Source organism: Octopus sinensis, linkage group LG7 (genome assembly GCF_006345805.1).
Source record: "Octopus sinensis linkage group LG7, ASM634580v1, whole genome shotgun sequence".
In the NCBI taxonomy this organism is placed as follows: domain Eukaryota; kingdom Metazoa; phylum Mollusca; class Cephalopoda; order Octopoda; family Octopodidae; genus Octopus; species Octopus sinensis.
Window position 1 is genome coordinate 79,332,525 of NC_043003.1, and position 13,608 is coordinate 79,346,132.

At 35.6% G+C, this 13,608-nt stretch overlaps 1 protein-coding gene across 2 annotated transcripts in view; it reads right to left on the reverse strand.

Moving 5' to 3' along the window:
• The window catches only part of LOC115214323, a 49,182-nt gene extending 45,002 nt beyond the window's left edge, over window positions 1–4,180 (reverse strand). For both annotated transcript variants that reach the window (XM_029783504.2, XM_029783503.2), the window contains exon 1: window positions 3,866–4,180. In XM_029783504.2, the coding sequence (XP_029639364.1) occupies window positions 3,866–3,959 (94 nt within the window). In that variant the 5' untranslated portion in view covers window positions 3,960–4,180. The remainder of the gene's footprint in view (window positions 1–3,865) is intronic.
• Window positions 4,181–13,608: the final 9,428 nt, after the last annotated feature.

A 13,608-nucleotide genomic window follows, 5' to 3' on the forward strand; every position in this document is an offset into this window, starting at 1 on the left:
CCCTCACCCCCTCATCTCATCTCTCCTCCCCTCTCCCCCTCATCTCTCTTCCCACAGGGGGCTAAACATAGAGGGGACAAACAAAGACAGAGAAAGGGATTAAGTCAATATATATCATCATCATTTACGACAAGCTTATTTCAGTTTCCATCTACCAAATCCACTCACAAAGTTTTGGTCGGCCTGAGGCTAGAGTAGAAGACATTTGCCTAAAATGCCACATAGCAGGACTGAACCTATGACCATGTGGTTGGGAAGCAAGCTTCTTACCACACAGTCATGCCTACATACACACACACATGTTCACATTCCATGACTGCATGGTCTGACAGGTTGAGGCTGATTTTCTACAGCTAGAAGCCTTTAATGTTGTCAACCCCCACCTGTTTCTGAGCAAAGAAATATTTCCCCATGGCCAGACATGTTTACACAGAATATTAGAAATGAAGGACATTGCACGTATGATGGTATCATTATCATCATCATCGTTTAGCGTCCGCTCTCCATGCTAGCATGGGTTGGACAGTTCAACTGGGGTCTGGGAAGCCAGAAGGCTGCACCAGGCCCAGTCTGATCTGGCAATGTTTCTACGGCTGGATGCCCTTCCTAACGCCAACCACTCCGTGAGTGTAGTGGGTGCTTTTTACATGCCACCGGCACTTGTTTATAATTACCATGTGATATCAAGGTAAAGAGATACACACATTTATACATATATGATAAGCTTCTTTCAGTTTCTCCGCTACCAAATACACTCACAAGGCTTTGGTTAGCCTGAGAATATATAGTAGAAGACACTTGCCCAAGGTGCCATGCAGTGGAACTGAACCCAGAACCATGCGCTTGGAAATAAAACTTCTTAACCACACAGTCATGTCAGTACTTTTGCAAAGAGTGGCTTCTGAACCATTTTGTCTCAGCAACTACTGAATATTATTGCTCAGCTTAGAAAATTCTCTTCAAGATTTGCCTTGTGCCTGACAATGCTTATACATCCATGCACTTTTGATAAGTTTCAACTCCAGTATAAAGGACATCATTTATTCCATCCCTCCACCAACACCAAATTGTGACTTCAGCCAGATCAAGAAGTCATAGTCGCCTCTAAAATTTATTTATGCCAGGTCTTCTCACAAACATGGGTACTAATACAAAAAATTGTCTTAATTTGTAATAGCAGCAAAAAAAATAAATAAATAATGTTTTAAACGAAGATTCTAGAGATGTAATGAAAAACGAAAAACTAAAACATGAAAAGCAATGGAACATATTGTTCCCCTGTTCTATATTTAAGTGATGAGAAATTATGTACATTATTTACAATTGACGGATATTTGTCCTCATCTTGTTTGTTGTTAATGGGCATATGGCGTAGTGGTTACAAGCGCGAGCTACTAACCCCAAGATTCTGAGTTCAATTCCAGGCAGTGACCTGAATAATAATAATAGTAATAATAATAACATTGAAAAATACCTTAGGAATGAGAACTCATGTTCGATATTTTCCTAAGACACCTGATGAAGGCTGGAGGGTATCTCAGCCGAAATGTGTTAACAACAAACGAGATGAAGACAAATATCCATCAATTGTAAATAATATTGTTCCCTATTCATACAGGCTTGTTGGAAACGTAAAAGGAGAATGAATATGATTACTAACAACAGCAACAACTCCAATTATGTTTCAGTCTTATTGAACCTCTTCAATAAATGAAACAGTCTACCTACAACCGTAGATATCAAACTGACCCAAGATATATAAAGGACCTTTACAAATGAACACAATGTGGACTTATCAGGAGAAGAATACATAGGGATGCCTATGCAATCAAATTTAGAGTTAATGTGGCCGTTTGTATACTTGATATAATAAGCAGAGTTATTTTAGTAAATTATAGAATGCAGTATTGAGTGAATCAATTGTTTCATTACTACACCCTTAGGTTGTTCAATACCTTTGTGTCAGTGGAATTTGGTACACAGAAACTGTGCACACAAGCACTTACACTATATATATATATATATATATATATATATATATATATACTCTAGGTATGGTAGTTGAGTTCAGTAAAAAATTTAGATTCAGATGAATATGGTACTTAAGTTGATGCACCAGAATTTAGTATGGTATTATCCATACAATTTAAAATAAGGTGATTAAAATCAAAATAAGCATTACCTCCTGGATATCTTTGTTGCTTATATATATATATATATATATATACACACACACACATATATATATATATATACACACAAAGTAGCTTATAAGCACAGCTAATGCAAAAGAACATGTGAAAATAAAGTCAAACTACAAGTGGTCGATAACGACCCCTGAGGGTCGATAAATGCCTGAAACTGCTCATCTACTTTATTATCACGATTATTTATTTATTTTCTTGTACATGCTTGGGGGTTGATGAGGGGGTCAAGGATTCCATGAAGGGGTCGATGGTCTAAAAAGGTTTGGGGACCCCTGTATCAGAATAAAGCAGCTTCAGTTTACTTTCAGTTATCTTTTGGAAATCTTTCGGCTTTAGCAGCAGAAGTGTCAGATTGCCTATCTTTTTGTATTAGGTGTGCATGTGTTATTGCTCTGTATGTGATTCTTTTCACTTCTATTGAGCACTCTTGCTAATCCATCGCTATGGAATACCAACCCATATAGATGATACTCTCTCTTTTTCATGTTTGTGTGTCTATGTTTGTTTACACCGGTCTCCGTCTCGAACCGGTGTTGCTGCTTATGTTGTGTTCCTTTATGCCCCGTAACTTAGCGGTTCGAGAAATAAAAACTGATAACAACCAGAAGAAATAAGTACCTATTTCGATATGATTGACTAAACCTTTGAAAATCCGTAAAAGAATAAGACAAAGAAATAAGAGTATAGATTGGTCAATATAAAGATCCTGTATATTCTAGACTTGGAATGAAAGAGCGGGGCATAGTAGACGGAATAAGGAGAGCGAATTCCATTCAGATTTATACAGCATCGTTAGAAATAATCACAAGATTTCGAAGAATCTGATAGTTTAATGTCGGTATGAGTCATCCTACTTAATAAGAAGCACTGTATGCAGTGTCGGGTGTTTTGCCTCAAGTCAATAGTGATAGAGCAAACCCATGATTAAAGGCGTTACAACGGTGACCATCACATTGTTTTGTTTTGTTTTTTTCCTCTTTTTTTTTTTTAGTATCATGGCCTATATTACTCAATTAATTCACGACCGAAGAGAGATACCCTCGCTGTTTCGTTACGGTTGACTAAAAAATATCGGTAATTTTACCAAAATATCTGCACACTTTTTAAGACCATTTCAGACTAATTGCCTGTGTCCGAACTTTTTTTTTATTTTTAAGATGGTAAGTGATTTGAAGATTTGACTGCTATCTTGTAACAAGGTGAACGATCGACCATGTAGAGGCCTCCTTGGTGCGTTATCGCTTAATTCCATTCAGATTAGCCGTTAGTGAACAGAGAGCTATCATCTATAGTGAAAGAGATTTATTTCAGCCTTGAAAATACAGTCTTTTCTAGGGGTAGGTAGAGCCTGCACTGTCTAACTACGCCGCAATAACAATTAATGACATCAGGTCCGATACACATACACAGAAACAAATTTCAGCATCGACAGTCAAAACATAATTCTTGCAAAACACATATTTTGCAACAAACAGTTTATAAATAAACACACACATTTTATTTATATATATATATATATATATATATATATATATATATATACATACACACATACATTATATTATATTACATTACATTATATTATATTATATGGACGATAAATATGAGTAATGTGTAAGGAGAAAATGAAATTAGAAATTAGAAATACTTGAACTGACCTCCAAAGTTTTGTAAAAGTTTCTTGGTGCCAACACTCAAGCCATAACACGGAGACAGAGTAAGTAAAGCCAAGAAGATGAGGTGAGATGCCATGGCAAATAATGAAGCTGTCGGATATATTAACAGCGACACGTCTCTAAAACAGAGCAAACTGTTTTATAATATTTACACGCTGGTTTTTTCTCTACATTAACTACAATATCAACATTAATGTCGATATATACACTGTAGCCTAACAGGCTAATTACACTTGGCTTCCAACACTTGCACAAGATTCAGAATCATCCATACTATTGTTATATTGATTTAATTAAGAGACGGTATTGACCAATCAGAAAGCAGCTTTCATCTGAATTCGTCTTCCACTTCCTTTGTAGTGTAATTTATGAAGTGCGTGGGTTCGAATTTTGTGTGATCTCTGATATCCTTTTTAATTGCTCTTCGTCGAAAAATACGTTTTTATCTTAATCCACGGGAAATTAATTTTATTATATATATGTATGTAAGATAAAATAATACTGTTATGGCTGAACTGTGAGAATTAATAATAAAATCGTGTTTTTTCCATGTACGTTACACACCTGTAAGAACCAGGAGCCTAATCTACACACTTTTACAGGCACAAAATCATTTTCTCTGTGTGTGTATTTATACACACTCTTTCACACGCACACACACAAATATATATATATTAAAATTAAAATGAGGGTGAAAAATTGGATATTAATTTGATAACATCAATTTCTGATGTTTGCTAAATTTTCTAGAGAACAATTCTTAGTGGTAAGACCATAGCAGATCTTCTAGTGTAAGGGTTTCCGCATAGTGGTAATTCACTCTTATATGTATATATATATATATATTGTTTATAGAAATACATACATCTGGAGGAGGAGAAGCATACTCTAAGATGTAGAGCAGTTAATATTATAATGGAAGAGGCTGGTTTATGGCATTACCCTGCATTTCTCACTCATAAGGGGTTTAGCCTTACAGCATATCTTCAAACCCCAAACACTACTGGCCTAAAACCTCTTCAAAATATCTCAGAAGTCTTAGGCTACCAGTGTTGGGGTCTGAAGATATGCCATAGGGCTAAACTCCTTATGAGCGAGAAAGCCAGAGTAACCCCATAAACAACCGGCCTCCCACATTATAATATATATATATATATCATCATCATCATCATCATCGTTTAGCGTCCGTTTTCCATGCTAGCATGGGTTGGACGGTTCTACTGGGGTCTGTGAAGCCAGAAGGCTTCATCAGGCCCAGTCAAATCTGGCAGTGTTTCTACGGCTGGATGCCCTTCCTAACGCCAACCACTCCGTCAGTGTAGTGGGTGCTTTTTACGTGCCACCCGCACAGGTGCCAGACAGAGCTGGCAAATGGCCACGAACTGATGGTGCTTTTTATGTGCCACCGGCACGAGGGCCAGGTGAGGCTGGCAACGGACACAAACGGATGGTGCTTTTTACGTGCCACCGGCACAAGGCCAGTCGGGGCAGCGCTGGCAACGGTTGCGAAACGGAAGGTTCTCTTACATGCCACCGGCACTGGTAACACATCTGCAATTTCCATTGATCGATTTCGATTCTGATATATATATATTCTTTTATTTGTTTCAATCAATTTGACTGTGGCCATGCTGGAGCAACGCCTTGAGAGATTTTAGTTGACTAAATTGACTCCAGGACTTATTTTTTAATACTAATACTTATTCTCTTGGTCTCTTTTACCAACCTGCTAGGTTACAAGGAAGTAAAAGCATCAACACCAGTTGTGTTGTCAAGTAGTGATGGGGAAGACCAAATACAGACACATAGTCACACACACATATATACATACATACACATATATATCTATATATATACATATATATATATATATATATATATATATAATTAGTGAATGGAAGAAATGGAGTTGAACGAAGATTGTACAGAATTCCTTTTATTACATTCTACACATGTTATATATATATATATATATATATACAAATTGAGATAGGGGTTGTAAATGCAACCCTCCATGGGATAACATATCCAATATACTGCTAGTGAAGTACCCAACAAAGTTAATACATAAATGTCAATGATTGCGATGCAATCAATTCATTTACTGTATTATATGAGCAAAGGTAAAATGATTTACCACAAATTACTAATACAAGATAAGAAAATGGAGAAATACATCTAAATCAAATATCAATTACCAGATAATACTCAATCACATACTTTATTAAACCACCACATAAGAGACTATAGGGTTAGATATAAAAAGCAGAACAAATCAGTGTACATAAAGGAATGTACATAAAAAAGTGTACATAAAAAAGTAATGTTGTATAATAAGTAGAATATATATAAAAGAGAATATAAATATAAGTAAATATAAATATAAGTATAGATTACATCTTACAGCTGTTTCGGCCATGTAGATAAGTATGTCTCATTTTACCAATATTAGCCCTTTATGGTAGGTCAATATATAGAAATGAGACATTTACAAAAATATCATAAGGCCTCTTCGGAGATTATGTAATATAAATCAGTCTACATATATACCCACATGGGTGTGGGTGCATACCCATAATACAACATATACATATACATATGAGTGCATATATTCACACTCTTATACATAATGATATAAGTAAATAATATAAATTAGTAAACATATATATGTGTTCCACATCCAATGTCTCAGTTTTTCGACTTAATATTGTGATAATAAACATACACAAATTAGTACCTAGATGCAAATATACATAGTCAATAGTACATTATATTGCTTCATACTAATTTCTAAAGTGTCATTAAAGTTAGCATCATTATCGTTGTCAATACCATTAATGTTATCATTATTATTATTCATAATATTATTAATAACGCTTACATTAGGATCCAGAGCGGTATATATGTATGTCCGGGTTCCAGTTAGTAATTTTCCTTATGACATAAATACACTATTGGATTTGAATTTAAAATTATATATGTCCGGGTTCCAGTTAGTAATTTTCCTTATGACATAAATACACTATTGGATTTGAATTTAAAATTATCATTATCTTCCGCACGGTTGGTCAATTGAGAGCCGCCCGACCTCCACCACACCGCACAAGCAAAACATACACATCCACATCTAACCCTAAACCCACACATCCACATGGAAACTCACACACACATGAATACACCCCTACACCTCTCTACACATTCACTAAATTGCAAAGTGCATGTCTGTCATCACATGGCTTATAGACAAATCAGTACAGGCAGCAGTGTCTAACACTAACACACACACTCACATGTACATCCGCATATACGCATAAATATTAATACACTTTCCTATACTGTGTCAGGGAACTTTCGCACACACATATATATATATTTAAATATATATCTGCGCACTCATACGTACAAATAAAACCTATATTTATATCCACCCATGAATAAATATTCGCACATACATTTATACACATCCAAGTACGCACCTGCGTGCTCATATGTGTGATAAAAACGCACATCCGTACATCCACCCACTATCATACCTATATGAACAAAAACATATATACGTACACATACACATTTTCACATACCTACAGAAATTGTATATACATATATATATATATATATATATATATATATATATACATATAATATTTTTGATAAGGTTCGTTTTTTCAAGAACCGAAACAGTAAAATTCATAAGAAAATTAAAATTTATCTAATATAGTGGCGTTTTCAAACTTCTTTTTTACAAATATATACCCACTCATATACGATCTACTCTTATTATAAATATATATATATAATATATATATATATATATATTACATATAATATTTTTGATAAGGTTCGTTTTTTCAAGAACCGAAACATGTAAAATTCATAAGAAAATTAAAATTTATCTAATATAGTGGCGTTTTCAAACTTCTTTTTTACAAATATATACCCACTCATATACGATCTACTCTTATTATAAATATATATATATATATATATATATATATATATATATATATATATATATATATACGATGGCTTTCTTTCAATTTCCGTCTACCAAATCCCCTTAGAAGGGTTTGGTCAGCCCAAGGTTGTTGTAGAAGACACCTGCCTAAGGTGTTACACAGTGGGGCTGAACTCTCTCTCTCTCTCTCACACACACTCTCTCTCTCTCTCTCTCTCTCTCTCTCTCTCTATTATATATATATATATATATATATATATATATATATATGTACTTGGCCTTTGTTGACTAGAAGAAGGCCTTCAACAGGGTCCCCTGATCCCTTATCTGGTGGTCAATGCAGAAACTAAGGATAGACGAGTGGTTGGTGGGAACTGTACAAGCTATGTACAGGGATGCTACCAGTTAGGTGAGGGTTGGCAATGAGTACAGCAAAGAATTCAGGGTACAAGTAGGTATTCACCAAAGTTCGGTGCTCATCCGCCTCTTGTTCATCATAGTCCTCCAGGCACTAACAGAGGGATTCCTGAGAGCTCCTCTATGCTGATGACCTTGTGCTTATAGCTGAATCACTACCTGAACTAGATAAGTTCCAGGTATGGAAGGAAGGTCTAGAATCGAAGGGCCTTAGGGTTAACCTAGCAAAAACCAAAGCCTTAGTAAGTAGAAGGCAGACAAATCCCTTCAGGTAGATGGCTCTGCTTAATCTGTAGTAAGGGTGTATGTAGTAACTCCATAATATGCACCTAGTGTAAGCTTTGAACACATAAAAGGTGCAGCAATATCAGAGGAAGGTTAACAGGGAAAATAACTTTTGTATGTGGAAGGTGCACCGGTACAATAAATGCTGAAAATGTGCAGAAAATAGACTCCATCAACTGCCAGGGGAGCAAGCTAGATGTAGTAGATAGCTTCAGTTATCTAGGTGACCAAGTTAGTAGTGGAGGGGGATGCTCCGAGAGCATAGCTATGAGAATAAGATTAGGTGGGCAAACTGCAGAGAGCTCCTACCTCTGCTGGCAACAAAAGGCCTCTCTCTCAGAGTGAAAGGCAGAGTATACGATGCCTGTGTGCAAACAGCCATGCTACATGGCAATGAAACATCGGCTTTGACAGCCAAGGACATGCATAGGCTTGAAATAAAAGAATCTAGTATGCTTTGCTGGATGTGCAATATCAGTGTGCATGTTCGACAAAGTGTAAGCATAAGAAGCATTAGATGTGGTGTACAAGAGAGATGACTGCACTGGTATGGTCATTTATTGTGTATGGACGAGGACAGCTGTGTAAAGAAGTGCCAATCTCTAACTGTGAAGGGAACCTGTGGTAGAGGTAGACTCAGGAAGACATGGGACGAAGTGGTGAAGCAGGATCTTCGAAATTTGAGCCTCACAGAGGCAATGACAAGTGACCAAAACCATTGGTAATATTCTTTGCTTGAGAAGACCCGTCAAGCCAAGTGAAATCATAGTCATGGCTGATTCTGGTGGCATGTAAAAGAATCCATTACACTCTTTGAGTGGTTGGCATTAGGAAGGGAATCCAACCATAGAAAACTATGCCAAATCAGACTGGAGTTTGGCACGGCTTACCAGCCGTGGTCAAACCATCCAACCCATGCTGGTATGGACAATGGACATTAAATGATGGTGATAATGATGCACACACACACACACACACACACACATGCACACAAATATATATGAATGTATATATGTACACAACACATACAAGAATTATATTTTTGTTACACATAATGTACACATGCATATATGAGGGGAAATATTCTTTCATTTTGTGAATATAAACTGAAAGTGAGAAATACTGACACTATTTGATGATTTCCAAGTGAATGTAGCAAATAGACATTGTGACCATCCACCTTTTTTTCTTTTTTCCTTTCCAAAATGTCTTTGGGTACCTGTTTTCAGTAACAGAGTTTTGGAGATTAAGATTTTGCCAACAGAAAAAGAAAAAGTATGACAGCATTTCAAATCTTCTCCCTAACACCAATATTTTGCTTTTAAACTTTACAATTTTTTTTTTCCTTTTTTGTTTGTTTGTTTGTTTAGGAGAGTATTCTACATTTAAAAAATACTAAGGTAAAAATATTCTTTAAAAATTTTATTTTCAAAATATCAATATTGATTGCATATAGGCAACTGAGTAGACCTATGATCCAACCCATTCCATTGTGACCATCCTATATTTGTAGATTTATGTAGGAATACAGTATTTAATACATCCTTTCATTATTTACCACAATTGTAGGGAAATTAGGTTGCTATTTCTAGCAGGCTAATCAATACTTCGAGGTTTTCTCTTAAGCAAGATGTTTTTCCCCAGTGATTACCACAGCAATAGTGTCATTAACTGTTGCAATGTCAAGAAGACACTTCAGAAAGGAGCAATTATAGACATCAAATTGATGAATTTGATGAACCAAGTCATCAAAGTGGTGGTGAGTAACAGTACACCTAATTAGGGAGATAATTAACTTAGATCATTTCAATTTCAACATTTCAATTCTAAGATAACATTATTATACTTCTGTCAACAGTGGGAGAAAACTCAACTTAATTACTCCACTCATGTGATCCAATAAAGGAGCCTGTATTATGGGTAGTCAAACTTGCAAGAAATAGCATCTAAATCTTCAAAGCATGTCCTTCTGTAATAGAAGGGAAGGACATGTTGCATAATGTGATTTTGGGTTACCATGAGAAAAACAGGATGGTCACATCTTGAACAGTTTTGATTTCATTAAGAAACAAATGATAATTTTTTTTTTCCTATTACAGGCATGGAAATTATCATTTTCTACTAAATTGTTGATGCTGAATCCAGATCTGATAATCAAATTTCTGTATCGCATCCAAATTTTGTATAACCAAGTCCCCAACACACCATTTTCATTCCCTTTCCCATCTTGGCTTCCATTGCATAAAAAGATGTTAATTCTCTTATGCTAGTCATCATCTGTATCATCTTCATTGTAACAGCTTCTTTTCCATGCTTGCATGGGTTGGATGGAGTTTTATTGAGGCAGATTTTGTTTTTTTTTATAGCTGATTACCCTCCCTGCCAACAGCACTCACTTGTTTCCAAACAAGGTAATATTTTCCCATAGCTGGAAATCACATATATGACACTCACTCCATCTAGTCTTCTGTAACAATATAATATTCTTCTGATCTATTCTTTTTTCACACTGAGGAGAACGGTAATATGTAATTAATTTGATTATAATTATAATCAAATTAATTTTTTACATGTTAATATTACCGTTCAAAATGATCGTATGCATAGATTAAAATTTTATAAAACTTTTAACACCTCCTCTCCATCTTTAATTGTTTGTTGAGTTTCTATAGAATACATGTTCCATAAATGCTCATGACACACCTTATACTTATATATATATATATGACAAATCCATTCATAAGACTTTGGTTGGCCTAGGGTTATAGCAGAAGACACCTACCCAGGGTGTCACACAGTGGGGCTGAATCCAGAACTATGTGATTGGGAAGCAAACTTTTTACCACACAGCCATACTTAAATAATATCAAAATTTGTCTTTCTTTCTTCTGACTAAGAGCAGACTGTAGAGTTTCACAGACAAAGCTACCATCCCAGTACCCAATCATCTAATCAATGTATGTAGATCATTAAGTCATTCCTGCTAAAAGGTATATTTCTATTGTGAAGTGAGACTTTGTTGTAGTCTCAACATTTGTTGTTTGTGGAATAAAAATCTCCCTTTGTACAGGAACCAACAATAATCACCCCTCATATTTCAGATGAAGTTCACTTGACATCTATTTTCTTTAATAGGGACCTGTAGGAAAATACTTACCATGCTCATTGTTTATATGCCCAATACTGGCAGGGAAGTAGTCAAGAACCTAAAGAATGGGATTAAATGAAACATCCTTCATCCCTTTCTCTTATAATGAGTTCAGCATGTAACCTCTGAGTGCATTTTAATTTTCAGTTTTGTCATTCCTAGTCTGAGGTCCTTGTATTTAGTGTAATGAAGAATAATGAGTTGTAGATGACAACTATGGATATGAAGGTGAGTGCCAACACCAGCTTATAACTTTGCATCTGTCAGTATTCCATTGAATTTATCCTTTAAGTATTGATTTCAATTTTTGGCACAAGGCCAGCAATTTTGGGGAAAGAGATAAATTGATTACATCTACCCCAGCACTGAGCTCATGCTTATTTTATCAACCCTGAAAAGAGGAAAAGCTAAGTTGACCTTGAGGACATTTGAGCTCAAAGCATGAAGATGTATGAAATGCTTCTAAGCGTTTTGCCCAGCAGGTAAACGATTCTGCCAGCTCATCAATATATTTGTCCTTTAAATATTGGTTTCAAGTTTTGGCATGAGGCCAGCAATTTCAAAGGAAGGCATAAGTCGATTACATCTACCCCAGCACTCAGCTGTTACCTACCTTATTGAACTCAACTAGTACTTACCTTATTGACCGTGAAAAAATGAAAGGCAAAATCAACTTCAATGGAATTTGAACTCAGAGCATGGAGACAGATGAAATACCGTTAAGCAACTTGCCTGGTTTGCTAACATTTCAATTGACTCGCCACCTTTTTTATTCTTTAAATATTGGCAGCATTCCTTTAATGAACCATACCTTTCACACAATTCTGAGGCCAAGTTTGATGGGATGAGGATTCGTTTTAAGGTGATCAATCAGTACTGGTTGTTGCACATTGCATTCACCAACACAGTCAGTTCTTGATTGCCAGTCGAGCTTTTTGTAACGGTTCTTTCCTGCTATTCCAGAGAAACAAGAGGCACATATATTTTGTCTTTCCAAGAAACAAAGATATAACTTTAAAAACACCACTAATATTTCATTCTCTGTTATCTTTTATCTTTTACTTGTTTCAGTCAGTAGACTGTGGCCATGCTGGAGTATCACCTTGAAGAAGTTTTAGTTGAATGTCTTGATCCCAGCACTTATATTTTTAATCCTGGTTTTTATTCTATTGGTCTCTTGAAGAGCCTAAAGAAATTCTAACAGAAATTTATCAGACTTCAATAACATGCATCATTCTTTCTATGTTTTCCTGACAAGATTGATCTAAAATTACAAACAACTTATTGACTGATATCAGAGAAGACATAAACATGGGTTTCATTCTTCTTTAGGTGTCATGTCCAGAATGTAGGACATTGGCAATCATGTCCTGCCACAATTCTCTGTTCTGTTTCATCAAGCTTGACATCCATATCACCCTTCTCCTTCCTCTGCTTATTTTTCCTTTCAATCTTTCTGGTTATTGCTAAATTCTCTAAGCCTTGTTTTCTCATTACATAACTAAAAAATCTCAGTTGCTTAGCCCTTATCCCATGAAACAATTCCCTATTACTGCAGCCCAGATCATCACTTCTTCATTAGATACTTTGTCCATTCTATCCTCAATATTCTCCTTAAAAACCACATTTCACAACTCTCCTAGCATTTTCTCATTCCTGATGTTACAGACCATTTCTCACTTCCATACATTAACATAGGGTAGATATAGCAGTTTGATATATGGACCTTGGTGGTGTTGATGCTCAAAGTACGGTTTCTCAAGACAAACAATTTTGAGAATGCAAATTTTACCTGCACTATTTTCTTTTGATCTCCTTCCCACAACTTGCATCTTCAGTGATCAAAGTTCCAAGTAAGTTGAAGGATGATACTTGCATAATGATTTGATTGTTCACTTTGGACTTTCCTTCTCTGTAATC